This window comes from Phacochoerus africanus, chromosome X (genome assembly GCF_016906955.1).
Source record: "Phacochoerus africanus isolate WHEZ1 chromosome X, ROS_Pafr_v1, whole genome shotgun sequence".
In the NCBI taxonomy this organism is placed as follows: Eukaryota; Metazoa; Chordata; class Mammalia; order Artiodactyla; family Suidae; genus Phacochoerus; species Phacochoerus africanus.
Window position 1 is genome coordinate 114,104,373 of NC_062560.1, and position 19,181 is coordinate 114,123,553.

Genomic DNA, 19,181 nt, shown 5'->3' on the forward strand with positions numbered 1-19,181 from the left:
ACATCAATTAGCTGGTCATACTTGTGACCACGATTACTATTCGTTTGAACTCAAGTGTCCAGCTCCTCTACTGACAGGTATTGATGACGGCCGAGATGCCAGATAGCCAGAGTTTTAAACTGACCCTGTAGTTTTTTGGTTCAAGGACTCCGGTTTTGACCTATACTCTGTATATCAGCCTTCCTGTTGCTGCTTCGGCAGCTGATAAGAGGCAGAAATCCTTCGTGCTCATTAGGCCATTAGCTGCTATTAAGCAAAGGGCTCAGGGAGGGGGGGTGTCCAGTGGCCCAGAGGAATGTGCAGAGCTCCACATAGAAAGCCAGCCCCAATGTGGGGTTAAGAATTTAACCTTAAAAGGCTGACAAGTCATAAATTTGCCTGAGGTTCATATATATGTGTGACTTTCACAGTTTATATTTCCTAGCCAGGACTCAAAGTCCAAACAGGCCCCTGATTAATGAATGGTACTAATTGTTATTCCCGACTGGAGAACATTCGTCTTTATCCAAAATATTTTCTTAAAAAACACACCATCTCTTACTTAAAACTCTCTGGCTTCGGGGGCTTTGGCCAACTGGTGGGGAAAAAAAATAGGAAGAGGAGCCTATCTGCTCCTTGGTGCTACCATTTTGGTAGCCAACAGTGACTGAAAAACTTCCATTTCACTGTGTCCATCAAGCAAAGTGCAAAGGAATGTCCTCTAAATCTAAACATCTGAGATAAAGCAACCATCTGTGAATCCGCACAAAAACTGAGCGGGGGCCGGGGCTCTGGGGAGGTGGGGGGGAGGAGGGCTGAAGTATCTTCAGGCACATTTTGTCTAACTTATCTTGTTAAATATTTATACATAACTGCATAACCTAACAACTTTGGCTAGGCTTGGAAGAGATAATAGATACAGGACAAACCAAAGATCCCCGGAAGGGGAAAGCAAAGTAAAGAAAATACCAGGAATAGTCCAGTGGGAATACACTCTCTAAACACGCCATCAGATCGGAAACTAGGACAATACACATCCTACAAATGAAACAAGGTCCTGCAACGTGACAACTTCGTCAGGGAAAAGCAGCTACAATTCGGCTAATTGCAGAAAAGGTAGGTGGTCAGTTCTACTTATGCTACCGGTGTTTCGGAGGGGCTCCCTTATGTGTGGAAAAAGGAAAGGCATTCGGTCTAAGAAAAGCAATTCCTAAGAACAAAGATGCAATTTGCATCCATTGAGAATTAATGACAAAGTGAGAGCCAATGTCAACAACAGTGCAGTGATTCGAGGTGTATCTGCGTCAGATCTATTTAGCCTTGTCCTATCTGTACACAAAGTCTTTTATACACCCAGAGGTCCCAGAAAGCGGAAGGGAAATTCATCAGCGCAGCTTAGCCCTCGTCACTTCCAAACGAAAGACCTGAATCTCGCGATATCCCCAAAGACGGAACGAGGTGCCCAAACGAAACACATGGGCAGAAACGGACCCTGTCTTCTCTCCAGAACCACTGAGGACAAGCGGAGGAGGATGGGGAAGAGTCGGGACCAAAGGGAATCGGGAGCTACGGGAAAAGGAAACCCAACTTTAAAAGAGAGAGGAAAATATAAAACATCCCACGCATCTATTTCTTTTGGAGGGGGGGTTAAGAAACACAAAACCATTCATAACAAACCATAAAACACCTCCTGTTCTGAATTATAAACACTCGAGAGAGGGTGACAGTGGAGGTGGAAGCCAGGAAGGCGAAAAGGGAAGATGTGACAGCCGAGGGGCTCTGGGCGTAGCCTGACCCCAAAAGGGCTGGGATGGGTGTGCACAGAACAGCTACTCTTCCCCTCGCCACGGCTGGCAGAGGAACTGGAGATTTTGCCCCAAATTGTTCGTTGGTAATGATGTCTCATGGACCCTGGGACAGAACTTGAAAATCAAAAGGGGTATTGGGGAGGGCTGGGGGAAGACTCTGAATGACTGAATAAATACATGGTGGTTCCAACACCACCTTCAGGCGTTGTGGACCAGGCAACCTGACTCTCCCAAAGAACAACAAGGCAATCTGACAGCTTTTGAAGGCCAAAAGAACCTTCAGGCAACATTATTAAATGGACCCACAGCACCGACGTTTCAAAGGCGAGAAATGACTTGGGCTTTAGAAATTAACACTTGGATAAAACCTTCAGAATGCCGGGGAGGCAAATAAACCTTGATTTCAGAACTAAACTTTGAAGTCTGAAAACAAAGCAGAAAGTCAGTTTCTGAAAACAGAAGGGACTATCGGAAACAGCGGGCAGCACAGTTCTTCCCTGGCTCTTTGAAACGCTCGTAAGCGCCACTCTGATGACCCGAGGAGAAGACACACCTCAGGATGCCAGCGAGAGCTCTAGCACTCGCTCCGAGGGTAAGAGCCAACTCATCTCAGGAGATGTTTGCCTCTGGCCACCTTAAATTAAGCCAAGGCCTAGTCAGAGAGGTTCTACCATCGAGGGGAGCAAAGGCTGTTTTCCAAACTAGTCACAAAGTTATCTGCAAAGCAGCAAAGATCCTGAAGGCTGGAGAATCTCCAGCCCACCCATTCTCACTTTCTTAGGCTCATTCATTCCCTACCTCTCCCTCTCCCCACAAACCCTCAGAATCTTTCTTTCCCACCCCCTGCCTCCCCCACTATACCCATCTGCATCAATGAATAAAGAGGTGAAGCACAGCTCAAACTTGAGAAACCTGAAACACAGAGATTATATGCAAAACCGTCTCTTAAATACTGCAAGGTTTTACCCTCAAGGAGTTTACACATGCATACAAATCACCTGGGGAACCTGTTAGAAAATACAAATTCAACACTGCAGACCTGGGATGGGGCCTGAGATCCTGCCTCCCTGCCTTTCTCTCTCTCTTTCTTTCTTTTTGGCTTTTTAGGGCCACACCTGCAGCACAGGTAGGTTCCCAGGCTAGGGGTCGAATCAGAGCTATAGCTGCCGGCCTACACCACAGCAGCGCAGAATCCGAGCTTCATCTGTGACCTACACCACAGCTCAGGGCCGTGCTGGATCCTTAACCCAGGCAGTGAGGCCAGGGATCGAACCTGCATCCTCATGGCTACTAGTCAGATTCATTTCTGCTGTGCCACAACGGGAACTCCCAGATCCCACATTTCTTACAAGCTCCCAGGTGCTGCTGGTGCTGCTGGTCCATGGGCCACACTTTTAGGAGCAAGACTCCAGCAAGAAGACAAAAGTCAAGTACAGACACAATTACAAGAGCAATGGAGAAGCAAGGCATAGGAGAAGAACAGCGGGCACCAATGAGAGGAAGCCAGGCAGGTGGTCTAGAAGCGAAGGCTTGGAGGCGGATAACCACAGGGTCCTTTCAGTATTGCGTGAGCAACCTGTCACACTTAAACAGAGGGCACGCGAGTCAAGAGGACAAGAGTGAGAGGCATGATACAGGTAGACTTGCAGGACTCAGCCATTTTGTTTGGATGGGAGATGTGGAAAAAGAGAAGGCAGAGCTGCTTTCAAGAGTTCAAACTGGGTACCACGCAGAGATGCTATCACCAGAAATGGACAGGGAGAGAAAATGCTAGACAAAGTTTTTACTGTATTGAAAGTAAAGCAGTGGCAGGGCTTCTGGATGGAGATCTCCCACGGGCAACGGGGCAGCCCGGGACTGGGCGGTAAGGAAGAGGTCAGGTTGGGGAGAGATAGGGGAGTCTCTGAAGCAGCAGAGATAATGATATCATGGGAATGGTTGTGGGAATGAACCGAGGGAGGAGGGAAAGGGCAAAGGACAAATGCCACTGGAACCCTTGAATCTAATAAGGGTGGGAGGAAGAGGGTAAACAAGCCAAGACAGGATCAGCTTTACAAGTGGGAGGGGAACCCAGAGGGCACAATATCACAGAAGGCAAAGGAGTGTGGGAACTCAGACGCTTTCCATCCAGACCATGCTCCTGGCCCTCGTGATTCAGGGGCTGTACTGGCAAGAGCAGGCGCTAGGAAGTGAGACAGATCCAGCTGCGCATGCTGGCTCCGCTCCGCACGCCACCCTTGGGAAAGCGAACCTTTCTGGGCCTCAGTTTCTTCATCTGTAAGACGGAGATGACAGCACCTACCTTTCAGCTTTGCTGCGTCAGTCACGTGAGAGATTAAATATAAAACAACGGACACAGAGGAGGCACTGAGCACAGGGTCATTTCCGTGCTCTTCTCTTGGGGCCCTTCCAAACGATTCCGGCCACCTAAAGGCAGCCTCAAAATAAGCTCCCGAAGACCTAGGAGTTTCAACTGCATGTTGAATGAAAGGAGAACCCTCAGGAACAACAGGGAAATCAAAGAAACCACTTACGCCAGAAAAACAGAAAAGTATCCAACCTTCTTCCCTCACCGAACCCCCCCCCCACCCACAAAAAAAATCATATCTCCATAGACGCTTCAGATCAGCCCAGTTACAGAAGTACTCCTAAGATCTGCTTGGAACAACATGTTTTCAAAGATTAGTCAGCAGGGCCCCATCTGAAATGGCACAGAGACCAGAACTCCAAAGCTCCCCACTATTACAGCTTTCATCCTCCAAGGGGGGAGAGCCAGAGGGGCCTCCGTGTTGGAACCAGGCGGGTCCGTGGAACTGAGAGCCCACAGATGCTTTATGAGTGGCTGCACTGTTTGTGCATCAGATGGACGAAAACAAGGCTTTCCCAACCAAAGGTACAGTACGGTTGTGAAAGATCCGCCCCTGCTAAGAGTAACAACAACTTGCAGACTCTTTAAATGACAGAATTATTCATTATTGCTATCAAAAATAATAGAAATATGGTCCCTTGATTCCAGTGCATTTTTCTACATAGAAGTCTCTGTGTGTGTGTGTGTGTGTGCACGCGCGCACGCTGTGGTGTAGTTACATTATCTTATTTGCAAAGTCTTGGACTATTACAACATATACTCGTACTTTTAATCAAGAGTTCTTAAAGTCTCTGGCAATTTTTTTTTTAAATCACCAGATGTTGGCAAATCACATTTTAAGACATGTCACATGCAAAAGCCTGGAAAACATCACCCACACCCATGACTTCCAACTTGAGCCTATATGCTCATGAGTCCCAACTACGCGTCTCCTGAACTCCAGCAGACAACATCCACGCTTTCCCAGGGATCTCATCTATTCCCGGTTTTCTGTTACCATCCAAATGCTGAGAATGTCCAAGCATATATCTCCAGCCCTGGCGGCTCTCTCTTCTACGACCCAAAACACAACCTGAACGACCTGCCAGCCATGTCTGCCTCCATGATCGAAGGACCCCTCAAACTCAACCTATTCCAAACCAGACTCGTTTCACCCCTCCAAAATATGTTCCTCCTATGTTTCACTCGTTTATGCAACAAATATTTCCCGAGCACCTATCACCTGCCATAGCCACACCATCCCACAAAACTAGAAGTTCCAGATTCTTCCTCCTGTCCTCATAGCCAGCAAAAGCTCTATGACATCGGTGACAATTAGCTCTGAAAATGGTTGCTGGAGCTCTGAAAAGCTGTGCCCCCTAGGTCTTCCCACTGTAGGTTAGGCTTATTCTCTAGATTACTAAGGGTGTACAGCTGTAGAGGCATCATATGGGTGTAGGTATGGGTGTACGAATGTGTGTGCGTGTACTGGAAACAAGCAGATCTGTGGAACTCAGAACCTGCAGACGCTTTATAAGTGGTTGCATTGTTTGTATATAAGATAAACAAAAGCACAGCTCTCATGATACAAATGCAAGGTATGACGGTGCAAGACCACCCACTGCTAAGAGCAGCAATTCCCAACTTTCAAACAGTTTAAATAACACATAATTATTAACTGTTGCTGTCAAAATAATAGAAATACATATTTATATATAATCTATAAATATATCTATATATATAAAAAACATATGCAAACACCACATTTAGATAAAGCTGCAGCTAAAAATCTCTCTCTACTTGTCACTTCCTCCTCAAACTGCAGTTTTGAAAGAGGGGCAGCAAGGCTCCCAGGGCCCCAGAGAATAGAAAAATATGTTTCAACTTCACCAGGCACCTTCCTCAGTCTCTACTGCAGATCAGCTTAGACAATGATGCATTCAGAGGATCAGTCCTTCTCTAGGTAGGCCATCCTGGGACCTCCCTGGCCAGTGATCAAGCCCGCTGGACTATGTCTTTAGGTCTTTAGTCTTAAAATCATTGCAGCGTTTCTTAAGAACTCTGTATGGGCCCTCTACCCGCCACTCTAGGGGGTACCACGACAATCAAACACGGCTCCTACGTTCAACGCGCATAGCGTCTGGCGGAGGCTATGAATAAACTGTGTACTTGAAAAAAACAGGGATACTGGGGGATGGATTGGGAACTGGGGATTAGCAGATGCAAACCAGTCAAGATCTTGTGCTAAGCTATAATGGCAAAGAATATGAAAAAGAATATATACATAGGCATCGCTTTGCTATACAGCAGAAATAAAAAGTAGAGACAGGAGTTCCCGTCGTGGCGCAGTGGTTAACGAATCCGACTAGGAACCATGAGGTTGCAGGTTCGATCCCTGGCCTTGCTCAGTGGGTTGAGGATCCGGCATTGCCGTGAGCTGTGGTGTAGCCTGGCAGCTACAGCTCCGATTCGACCCCTAGCCTGGGCACCTCCATGTGCCGAGGGTGCGGCCCTAAAAAGACAAAAAAAAAAAAAAGCAAGCAGGAAACTATACAAAGGGAATTCTAACATTATTTTCAAGTGATCATCATCCCTGTCTCCTTGCCCTTCTTTCGTACTCGGGTCTCTGAAAGAACTCCCGATGGGTCATCCCCAGCCACCTCATTGAGTCTTCGCAGCTGACTTTCAAAGTATGCCCCGATGCAAACAGAAAGGAAGAGGACTCTGGAGGTTCCCCTGTGGCACAGCAGGTTAAGGATCCGGAGCTGCCACAGCTGCGGTGCAGGTCGCTACTGTGGCACGGGTTCCATCCATGGCCTGGGAACGGGCACATGCCACCGGTGCGGCCAAAAAAAAAAAAAAAAAAAAGAGAAGAGTCTCCTGAGGCCCTTGACACCGCTCCAGTAAAATTTCCATGGCTGAACATCCGCTTTGGATTATGTCCTCTTAAAGGTACATGCATGAAGCTTGATGGTACAGGTCACACCAAACCCTGAGGAAAAACTTATATACATTCACTGCATGTGTCTGTAACTGACACCAGTGGCATTACCGTCACACTAAATACCACACATCTGTAAAGTGAAGATAAATATATGCATTTACGTATATGCAGATATATGACATTTAGTTTTAAACTACTGAGAATAACCTTGCAAACAAACACAAACTACTTACCTCTTGTAAGCTCTGGCTAGTCTACTTTTTCCAGGGAGTTATAATACAACCAAATGAATGAAACCAATGTCCTTTATCACTTACCTGTAGACAACGGATTTGTGACTTGAAAAAGTAGTTACTTTCTTAGAAACCTTAGTATAGCAGTAAAAAGGAATCAACTACCTAAATATGTTTTATGGAAACTTTATAGTACATTTAATTCCATTAACTTAGCCCACAAATATTTATTGAGTACCTATTATTTGTACTCTGCGCTATGTTACACTGAGAGCACGAAGATAAAGAAGATACAGCCCCTATAACCTTAAAGAGCTCTAGGAAGAGAGAGTTAAGTCTAGTGGGGAGATACAGATAAATACGGCCATGTACCTTAAAGATACCATAATCAGGAGTTCTGATTTTCCAGTAGTACATGTATACTCAAAAGGCAGACTCAAAAAGGCCAATTAAAATTCTAATCTAAAGGAGTTCCCGTCGTGGTGCAGTGGTTAACGAATCTGACTAGGAACCATGAGGTTTCGGGTTCGATCCCTGGCCTCGCTCTGTGGGTTAAGGATCCGGCGTTGCCGTGAGCTGTGATGTAGGTTGCAGACGAGGCTCGGATCCCGTGTTGCTGTGGCTCTGGCGTAGGCCGGCGGCTGCAGCTCCGATTCAACCCCTAGCCTGGGAACCTCCATATGCCATGGGTGCGGCCCTAAAAAAGGTAAAAAGACAAAAAAAAAAAATTCTAGTCTAACATTCCACTGGATTTGTAAGAAATAAGTGCACACGTCATTGTGGAAATTTGGAAAATGGAGCATAGTCTCCAAATCATCACTTCTGAGACATGTACGTCTTTCGCCTTTCAGGTGGATGGATGGAATACGGCGGTGGGTGGAGGGTTCATTTATAATGGCTTTAACTTCCCTGTCCCATTTTACTGCCACTTTCACTGGTATTTTATCTCTCTTCCTATCAATTATTTATCAATATAAGCCTATTAAGTATACTTCAAAGAGCCTAGTAGATTTACTAATCTAGCATATAAATACAATTTCAGCTACTAGGCATAATCAACTGTTAATTTTGGTCCTAACATTGACTCCTTTTTACTTATGAGGAAAAATACAGACTCTCAAATAAGGCTTTATCCAGCTACACCCAAAGAGAGGCAAAAGTGAAAATGCCTTCCTTGTTCCTCAACCTTGTTTCATTTTTGTTTAAAAATGGCAGAGAGTTCCCACTGTGGCACGGTAGGTTAAGAATCTGACTGTGGCATTCCCATCATGGCACAGTGGTTAACGAATCCGACTGGGAACCGTGGAATTGCAGGTTCGATCCCTGGCCTTGCTCCGTGGGTTGAGGATCCGGTGTTGCTGTGACTGCGGTGTAGGCTGGCAGCTGTAGCTCCGATCGGATTCCTAGCTTGGGAACCTCCATATGCCGTGGGTGCTGCCCTAAAAAGCAAAAAAAGAAAGACAAAAAAGCCATCTGACCCCAGCGGCCCGGGGGGGCTGCGGAGACTCGGTTAGATCCCCGGCCAGCGGGTTGCGGATCTAACCGGTGTCGCACAGCTGTGGCTGGGATTCCATCCCTAGTCTGGGAACTTGCATGTGCCAAGAGTGAAGCCATTAAAAAAAGAATGGCAAACAAGTGTTTCCAATCATTAGCACTGGGATAATTGATATTTAATTGGCCTCATTTGAAGAAGAGAACTAAATTTTTTTTTTTTTGTCTTTTTGCCATTTCTTGGGCCGCTCCCTCGGCATACGGAGGTTCCCAGGCTAGGGGTCTAATCGGAGCTGTAGCCTCCGGCCTACGCCAGAGCCACAGCAACGAGGGATCCAAGCCGCGTCTGCGACCTACACCACAGCTCACGGCAACGCCGGACCCTTAACCCACTGAGCAAGGCCAGGGATCGAACCCGCAACCTCATGGTTCCTAGTCGGACTCGTTAACCACTGTGCCACAAGGACGGGAACTCCTAAATCTTTGCTTTGTATATTCAACAAGGTATTCAAGCGAGACTAACCTGCCGGGGCGCGGGTTTGCCCCCCACACAGCAGTTCAACACACACGTTCTCCCTGCCGATGTGGCCACCTTCACAGAGCTTTCTGAGTGGCAGTCTTCCTGTCGTGTCATCTCAGAAGGTAAATTCCTGTTTCTTCATGCTGTCTCTAACGCTGGTCTGGGGCCCATGATTTGGACTCTATTTTCTGATGCTCATTTCTTAATGGAGTGCTGGGGATCCTGTTTCAAGCCGGACAATTTGCTAAATATGGGCAGATGAGTGGGGGCTTTTTCTGCCCACACTTTCCATTAGACCCTGGGTCACCGAAAACATCGAAGCCGCTGGCGAGCTCAGCTAGGGCTGAATAGATGCTGGCTCCCAGGATGGTCTCTGGTATTGAGCCTGTGCGCCAATTCTGATCCCAGGTTCCAGAAACCTGTGAGGTCCTTCAGCAGGTCGGTGCATGTGTTATAGCTCAACTCCCAAATATGGTAATGTCAACATGAGTGAGAAAGGTCTGGCTGACATCAAATCAAAGAGGGTTTGATTTAAGAGATGTGTTACAATTTATGCGCTATAATAATTGTTGCTCTTTAATGATACTAAGCCAGTCACAACAATGTTGCTAATTTCAATGTGTTCTCTGGGTACTCAGCATTGTAAGCCCTGCCTGATGGTAAGAGGCACCAGCTGAATCAGCCTCCAGTCAAAATATATGCCCCTTGAAAAAGTTTGTCACATAGCCCAATCACGTCCCATAAAAAATCTGGACTTAGCAATCACGTCCCATAAAAAATCTGGACTTAGACTTAGGAAATAAGTAAGATGGGGTGCTCCGCTGTGGCTCGGCAGGTTAAGGACCTGGCGTTATCATCGCTGCGGCTCGGATCGCTGCTGTGGCGAGGGTTCGTTCCCGGGCCCGGGAAATCCCATACGCCGCGGGTACAGCCGAAGAAAAGAAAACAAAGAAGAAAAGAAAAGAAAAGAAGTAAAATGACATATGGCTTAAGAAAGTATTGGAGAGTTTCACAGAAGAATGCGTAATGATCTAGAAATTCGATCATCAATTATTTACTACATGCTCTGTGGTACTCTTAGCATGATGCTCAGCATTGCATCAAATGCAGTGCTTTCCCTTTAAGGCGCTTATAATCTAAAACATACAAATAACCATATGCAGAAAAAAGCTAGAGATCAGAGTAAAAGGAAGCATTCACAAAAATGTACAAATTCAGCATGCCAGAACTTTTCAGTTGAGCAATATGATCCCCAGTGAAATTCTTTCCAAATGATGTATCGTGTGCACAAGTTATAAGTGATTATCTTCAATTTTCTTCGAAATGAGTAATAAGATACCTCTTAAGGCCCACGCTTTTGTATATGCATCAAACACTAAAGTTGGCGTGGTCCTATTGATAGCTGCCATTTAAGAAGAAAACATATTTTCTGTCTTGTCTCAGAGCAGACAGATCCAGACCTCTTTTCTCCCAGGTTGGTAATAAGCAGCCTTTCTCTAGGCTCCGGGGAACAGCAAACATTGCAACTCTAAAGACGGAAGCAGCAGAATGCTCAAAAATATTGCATCAAAATATTGGATACAATCTACCAGCCCGTAAGAAAAAACCCACATTGCAAAACGGACACCATCTGTGTCACTGAGTCTCCATCACAATCTTCTTATGCCTGTATTTCCTAATGCTTCCAAACAGAGTTTACTCCAAGAATTAAGAAAACTCTTTTTAAGATGGCGGCCCTATTAAGCCACTTCTGTCTCCCACTTCATCTCTTCAGTTCTTTTCCCTCGCCCAGGCTGGCTATTGTGACCACTGCAGCCAATTTCCTGGAGGTATTTTCTAGCCCCTTTCACCCTATTTAATCCTACACGTTTCCTGAGAAGCCTGTTGATTCGTCGGCTCCCCCGCTAGACTCTGAGTGCCTGGACAAAGGGGACCATGTCTGGTCCTCCAGGCGCCCCCAACAGCCAACACAGAGCCTGCCAAGGAGCACAGCCTTCCCCTCCTTTCAGGCCGAGGTGCTCCACGGAGGAGCAGCCATCGCCTGGGTCAGACGGCTGCTTCCCTCCAAGGGCATCTCGGCCCCAGCCATCAGGATTAGCGCAATACATCGATTCAGACCACAGGTGAGAGAGCTCTCCCCTCGGTTCCAAGCGAGCCCACGACAAGACACCTTTTTCAGAGTCCTAACAGGTCACCCGCTCACCCGGATGTCGAGGGCGAATGCAGAGACAGCCCTCCCACACCTCCCTTAGCCTCTCTCACCACGGCCGCTAGGACCGCTAGTGGCCTCAAGCTCGTTGGGGAGCCACAGCTGGCAGCCCAGCCGAGGATGCCAGTTCTCATCCTTGACAAACAGCAACAGCAACAACAAATTCCAAACTCCCGCTTTTTTTTTTTTTTTTTCCTCCGGAACGGTGATTTGTATTTGTATGTCGGTTCATCTATTTTGAGAAACTCCAAGTCGCTTTTGGCTCTTCAAGGCTGCCTTTTACCCGTCCGGGTGGTTGGCCTTCTGGATTGGTTCTTGCACTTTCCAAGGCCCTCTAAGGCAAGATTCCTCAATCTTTGGGGAGTTGCAACACTACCACGGTTTGTTTGATTTTCTCATTCCCATCCGTCCCCTTCACCACCACCCCCACAAAAGCGGTGTATGGCATTCATAAAGTGAATTACACTTGATTTTTGTTTGGAGGAATTTTTTTTTTCAGACTTCTGTAACATTCCCTTGAGACAATTGGAAACATCATTGTCTGATTACTAGCTCACTTTCCTTGCCTAAAATTGTATCCATTCTTGATTGCGCCTGTGGGTAGGTTAAGCAAAACAAAATAAACATCTAGACTTATGAGCTCATTGGCTTTTTTTTTTTTTTCTGAATTTCTCTAAATTAAATAAGGGCAAAAGAGCTGTGCTGAAAGTCAGTTATATGGATTTTTCTGCCAAATGCTAACTCTGTGTGCCTGGTTTCCATCTGTGGTGCTTTCCAAGTTACAAATACTTAGAAAAAAAAAAAAGAGTGGGGTATGAAAAGATCTATGGATGTGGGGGACATGCTATATAGGACTGCTCTCCTGTGCCTTTGAACACTGAAAGAAAAGGGAACCTGAGATTGTATGGCTCTAGATCAGCTTTGTGGACGTCTAGTGTCGTCCTTCAGCACCAGTGATTTATTTTTTAGGCTGGCTGATTTCGAATGCCATTGAGTCTCATCCATATTAGCATAAGAAATGTACCTTATCCACTCTAACCCAATTCCCCTAATGGCCCAAGTTAGCAGTCAATCCCAAATGCTCCCCCTAAGGGAGACAGGACATTCTTGAGGATTTCTCCTTACTGCGACCAAACCTCATTTTAGCCGGGACAAAGAAACCTTTAATGCAGTTCATACAGTGGATCGGGCCAACTGAACATGGCTTAAAATATAGATGGGGCGGGCGGGGGGGGGGGGGGAGTCAAGCGGTCATCACGATGGTTCCTAAGTATCAAATAATTTGCAGCTCTCTCTCAATTTCCAACCACTGAATGACAGCAGCAAATTACACATTTATTCATTTTAAAATTATGCACTTGCCATTGTATTTAGTCGGCCATTATCATCTCTTCTCTGAAATACTGATGAGCTCTTTCCACACATGGACATGAGGATTTTCGCCCTGTTTTCCATATCTACAGTGACCATATTTGCCCAACTAAAATTCAGGACACATGGTTTCGTGCCAGGGCAGAGTCCTGGAAAGCTGCACCGCCCCAGAAAATCTAGCCTATATGGTAGCTGTGTGGGGAGCACCATGCTGGAAGTTTGGCTGGGCTCCAGGGCGAGCCGGAGCAGTGCCTGCCATGCTGAAGATGCTCGACCCCGCATCCGCTACATAGCCGTGAAGTAGGGGTGCTGGCTTTACATGGGCAAGACCCTTGGACCATGATTTTCCTTACAGTGTTTGGACTCTCTGAGGAAAATGAAACATCTCCATTACCAGCCTCTGTTCTCTGTGTGTAGCATGGCCTTCCTTAGGCCGGGAGTAAGGGAGCTTGCAAGGAAGGAGCCCAGGCCAAATGGCACACACGCAGTGTGTGGGCCCTCCCAGGACTTTTATACAGATGCTGCAAAGAGGCAGGCAGCCAGAGAGCTGGGGGAGGGGGAGGGAGGGTGCTCCGGCAGGAGTCTGTGTAGAGGGGGTTGCTAAATGCCTATCTGTGCATTCCCTCTGCTCTTTTTCCTCTTTTAAGCACAATCTTTACTCCTTGGCTTCAAATCCGCCCAGTGTAGCCCCAGCCCCAACCCCGGACCCATTCATCTTGTGAGGGCTCATCCTGTGAGGACCAATTTTTACATTATCAACAAAAGCATGTTCTCTGGCCTTAGCAATCTAATTACCAGGGCACTTCGAAGGGAGAGATTCGCCTGTTGTTTCAGCTCTGTGGAACTGATTCATAGGTTGCCCCTCACGGCTCCCGCACACGCCCACGTGGGATGTTATTAACACTCAACAGTGGAAGAGGTAGTTCTACCCTCCCTTAGAGTGAAATCCTGCAAAGCAATATTTAACATAAGCGCACATGCGTTTCAGTCCCCCAAAAGGGTGACCAATTACCTTTGCAACTAAACAGCAGGCTCGCTCGGCTCTTTTCATCCACCTAAGAAAAGGCTGAGGGCGCGCTGGCTGCCTAGGTAACCTCCCGCCAGTGAACGCTCGCTGGCAGTGCCCACAGGGCGCGCATCGCATTCACAACTTGGTCCAACCATCAGGCCCGCCTCCCTGACTTGTTGAGAGCCGAGAGCCAAGTTCTGGCGAGGGCTGCTCCCCCAGATCCCTCGGAAGCGCGGGGCGCACGCCTGGCTGGATGCCTGGGTCGCGAAGCGACCCTGGAGGCCGCAAACGTCTTACGGTTTGTGGACTACAACCCGCCCTTTCTCAGAGCGCACCTCGGATCAATTAACCTGTTTGAAGCCGACTCTCCTTGCCGGCATTGTCAGTGTAGCAACTTGTCCTAATTGGAGTCTCAGGCAGGCTTTTGGAGTCCAACCGCGGGACAGTCAATCACACAAGGCCATTAAAATTCATCTGTTGACAGCGGCAGCCCTCAGCGAAGGCTAAAATATGCCCTTACAACACGATCCGATTGTGCAGAACAAAAGGCAAGCGTTCAGAAACTTTCCTCCACCTAAAATCATCTCCCCTTCTGGGTCTAGCCTGTCAAGAAGGCAGATGAATGTGAGGAGGGGAGGAGTTAAATCATCTTTGGACTCCTGTTCCCTGGGCCAGCAGCACGGTTTTGGAAGCGATTTCGCCAGCCCAGAAAAGGGACGCTGTTTTGAAGGAACAGGCTCAGTCCTGCTCATTTGGGGGGACCCTCCTACTCAAAAGTTTCCCTCCGCCTATCCTAACCTGCCACTGCGGATTCGGAGATTTGTCCTCAACTTTGCCTGCGCTTGGGCCCGCGAGCCTCGGGAAGCCAGGCTGCGGAAAGGAGGGCGTGAGGGCAGGTTGGGGAAAGAATGGCCGGAGCCGCGGTCCAGCTGCGGCTGATAGTGTAGCACGTACGTGTGAGCGAGGGTGGCCAATTCCCGAGGCACCAGATCGGATGTAGGGCGCCAGTTCGCCGAGGCGGGGACAAACAGCTCCAACCTTCCCGCTCTCCCCCCAAAAATGGGCGCTTGCGGGAAGGCCAAGCCCGCGCGGTTCCTCCCACTCGCACCTTCGCTGACAGCCAAGCGAGCCTGCGAGATGCGGACACTGTCCACACACACTCTTTCTTCCCTCCCTAGGGAGACCCAGCCGGGCCTGGGCGCGGCGACCACTCCCAGGTGCCCAGCGGCAGGGCGCACGATCGCGGCCCCGAGGGGCTAGAGCTCTCGGGGTACGGCCACCACGCGCCCCTTGGCTCTCCGCGGAGCGCTTGGAACGCGCGAGGGACGACTCCTCACCTGGCACCGGGGTTTCAGGCACCCACTTGAGTCCGGGCTGCAGTCTCTGGAAGAAGGAGCGGACCTGATGACAGGTGGCGTCCGGCGGCGGCGGGGGCTGCGCCTGTCCGGGGCAGTCCAAGCTAAGCAGCATCGCCACCACCAAGCACGCGGTGCGCACGGTCCCTGCCATCCTGCTTCGCGGGGAGCGAGGAGAGCGCGGGAGAGTAGCGGCGGGGGCGAGAGCCGTCCCAGGACTCGGCAAGCCTGGCAGTGGCCCCGAGGAGCAGGAGACCTGCCGCTACCCAGCCGCTGCAAAAGTTTCCTCGCAGCTACCTGGGCGCTGGGCGAGGGCGGGAACTGATCGGCGGCTCAGGGCGGGGCGGGGCTGCCTGGGTTGGGGCGGGGCGAGGAGGGACCGGGCGGGGCGGGGCGGGGCGGGGCCAGGGGAGGCTGTCGGCGCGGCAGGGGGGCGGGGGCGGCGCGGCGAGCCTGCGGGCGTGGGGCAGCGGGGACCGCTGGGCCACCGCGGCACCGGGACCCGGCGGGCGCGGCGCGAGAGGAGGACGCGGAGCGCGTGCAGTGGCTCCCAGCCGCCCAGCCCAGCTGCCCGCTCGCCGCCGCTCTACACAGGGCGCTCTGGCATAACTACTGCAGAGGGGCTGCAGGCTCGGGCGCGCTGATTGGCTTCCCAGCAGCCGTCCCCTCTGACTGGCTCTGGGAGAAGTTCCCCAGCCTCACTCCTCCTTCCCGCTGCTCATTGGCCTGCAGCCGGGAGGGCTTTTCCCTTTAGGATTTTTGCAACCTCCCTATCCTCCCTTGGGGTGCGTGGGGGTTCCTGGCTCAGGTGCCCCTCCTCCCAGCCCAGCCCAGCTCGTCTCTGGCCACCAGAGCCGCTCACGTCCTCCTCCTCGCCACAAAATCCACCTCCTCTTCCTGCTCTCCGATGGGGCTTCCTTCGAACCGTTTTCCCCAACGCAGCTCCGGCGGGGTTCGCAAACCCAACCCACGGAGGGTCTCACTCAGGGGCAGCTGGGGACCGCTGGTGGAGGCCACAGTTCGCAGCCTGCATCATCTTCGAATACCGTACCTCAAACGTCTGACAGCCGTGGGGTTTCCTAGGGTTAATTCAATAGAGCCACACAAAGGGGTAGGCACCTGATCCCAGGTTGTTAAAAGAATCGTCTCCTTTAAGCTCGCCCCCGGCGACCCTTCATGAAGCCAAGATAACCTGGGGCTTAAAGTCAGCCTATCCCATGAGAAAATCGCTTCACACAGCACATTCACTGAGCCAGAGCTAGCCTGTTTGAGAGGTCTCCTAGACCCAAATCCCCACCTCTTCCCGCTTCAATTTCACCATCTGAAATTCCGTGCTTTGCCAGTCAAATGCTTCTCAGCGGAGGATCACATTTAGTCATGACCCCATGCGCCTCAGTAGGGATCTTTAACTCCCACATTCCTTCTGATGACTTCCACACACACCTCAGCACAATGTCTGGCACATCGTAGGCCCTCAAAAGTATTTGTATAATGAAATGACTAGCACCTCAGTGTGAGTGTGTGTTGTCTTGATCTAGGTCAAAATAGGTTTGGCTAAGGCAGGGAAAGGGAGAGCCTCTGCCCCAGGAATCCTGCGGGGAGAGCCAGGCCACGGGCGAGGAGGTCCTGGGCCAGAACTGGATGGCTGAGGAGGGAGGCGAAGGGAGGGTAGGTGGCCAAGGACCTCATTCATTCATTCATTCACTGACAAATATTTGAAGTGCTGCTACGTGCCAGACTCTGTGAGAGCCTAACAAACAATGGGGATACAAAGATTAACCTGTGGTACCTGACCTCAAAGAGCTACAGGTCTTGTGGGAAAGGCAGCCAAACAGAAAATGTTAACCCAGCATGTGGGAAGCGCTAACATCGAGGCAAATGCAGAGTTCTAAGGGGTGAGAAAGGCAGGTCACAGAAAGCTTCCCAGAAGAGGCGCTGCCCTAAACTCAGGCTTGAAAGACCAGTAGGAGTCGAGGTGAGAAAAGAAGACATGGGGGGGGGGTCAAGGGAAAAGAAGCAAGATGAACAAAGACTCTGACAGGAGAGAGCCTGGCATAGCCCAGTGGGATGGTGGAAGGTGCCAGTAATGGCTTCAGGCTGGGGACTCAGAAGAGCTAGAGCAGCGGATTATGCAGAGTCCCGAAACCACGCAAAGGAGGCTGGGGAACCGCTTAAGGAATCTTTAAGCGGAGGGGTGACCTGATCACATTTGCCTTATGCAAAGATCTCTCCAGCAACAATTGTGGAGAATGGCTTGGAGAAGGAAGAGGATTGAAAGCAAGTTAAAAGGCTGTGAAAAGCATCCAGGCAAGAAATGATAAAGTCCTGTGGCAGAGGAGACTTGGAAAGGGGAAAAAAAAAAAAAAAAAAAAAAAACTCCTGGATACATTTAGGCAATAGAATTTAAAAGGCACCTAGTGGCTGTGGGGGTTGGGAGAGGAGTCAAGGACGGAGGGCTCATTCATTCTTTTTTCAACAAACACTTGAGTGCCGCCTATGTATCTGGCATTCTTCTCCTACTTCATAATTTTGCCTGGGGCTAGGCCTGCGCCTGCATTGAACATTTGACAAATGACATATCCACTTTAAAAGAAACACCAATTAAGAGTCATAATTTGGCTGGTGAGTTTGATATGTTCCACCTGTGGAGCCCTGTGACCAAAGGGCAGATTGGAAGGCAAGCATTGATTGAATTTCATGACCTCGCAGAGGAAGACATGACCTCCCATAAATTCATGATCTTCCAGAGCTCATGCAACTAACTACAAAGGCAACAGTTGTTTTCAACTACTGGGTTTGGGGTGCCTTGAAAAGAGGGACTGTGACTTGTTTTCAGTGTATACTTTCATATCAAATACACTCTGTATGAGCCAGGCCAGTGCTTCCCCAAGTGAAGTGTGTGACTCCCTGCTGGTATGTGGGCCAGTGACTTTTTTGGATTTTATTTGAATAAATATTTGTTGTGATGTGGCTCAGAAAGGGATGCATCCAACCCATGATTTCATGAGGACAAAGCTCGGAAGACCGGAGGGTGGTAAATTTATTCCAGTCCAATTGCGAGCTACCTTAAAGAAAACTACTAAATCTTCCGGGGAAGACGAGGATATAGCAAAGCTTGCGGGGTGGTATATACATGACTAGGATTTGGACCCGGTTATAAGCAAACCGACCCTGAGGTTTCGGCAAATATGTCTTTGCCAAATATTTCTGCTCCCCCTCCAAGCAGCTACGTGAAGGCTTTAAGCTGACCTGACGCAGGAGTTAATAAAACTTGGTAGGCATAAGGAGTGGCTGCATTCTTTTTCTGGCCCCACTCGCGGCATGCGGAAGTTCCCAGGCCGTGGATCGAACCCAAGCCACAGCAGGGACAACGTCAGAGCCTTAACCCACTGAATCACACAGGAACTCTTGAGTGGTTGCGGTTTTATAAGTGACTCTCAAAGCCTTTCTAGCCTTCCAGTCCACGAGCTATGACTCTAATAGTGGAATTTCAGACACTGGAATGGGCCCTGACTGAGGAAGAGGCTTTGGTCGGGAAAGCCTGCAGGTACCCTATGGACAGCTGTCCATTCCGCCGATCCAGGGCGTGGGATTTCACGGACGATGTGCAGCTCCTTTACCGACTCTGCTACTTTATATGCTCGGTACTGCCGAGATGGGTGACCGTGAATTAAGGCTGCGTTTCCTTTTTCCTCTCACAGAAACAACCGTCCTACTTTTCAAGGCTCCCTTCCTCATGTTAGACGTCAGGCCCGCGACTCATCCCTCCTCTTCCACCAGACGAGACAAAGAGAAGCAATCAGTCCAGAAACACCAAAGGATGTGCTGATTGAGCCAGGGTTCACGTTCTACAATTCATGGCTCCGTGCTTCCAGGCCCAATTGGAAGCATTTAGAGAACCTCGCCGGGCCCCAT

General features: G+C 49.2%; 1 protein-coding gene across 1 annotated transcript in view; it reads right to left on the reverse strand.

The window, feature by feature from the left end:
• The window catches only part of GPC3 (glypican 3), a 438,366-nt gene extending 422,750 nt beyond the window's left edge, over window positions 1–15,616 (reverse strand). Inside the window, exon 1 of the mRNA XM_047765314.1 lies at window positions 15,249–15,616. Within this exon, the coding sequence (XP_047621270.1) occupies window positions 15,249–15,420 (172 nt within the window). The 5' untranslated portion in view covers window positions 15,421–15,616. The remainder of the gene's footprint in view (window positions 1–15,248) is intronic.
• Between the last annotated feature and the right edge of the window lie 3,565 nt (window positions 15,617–19,181).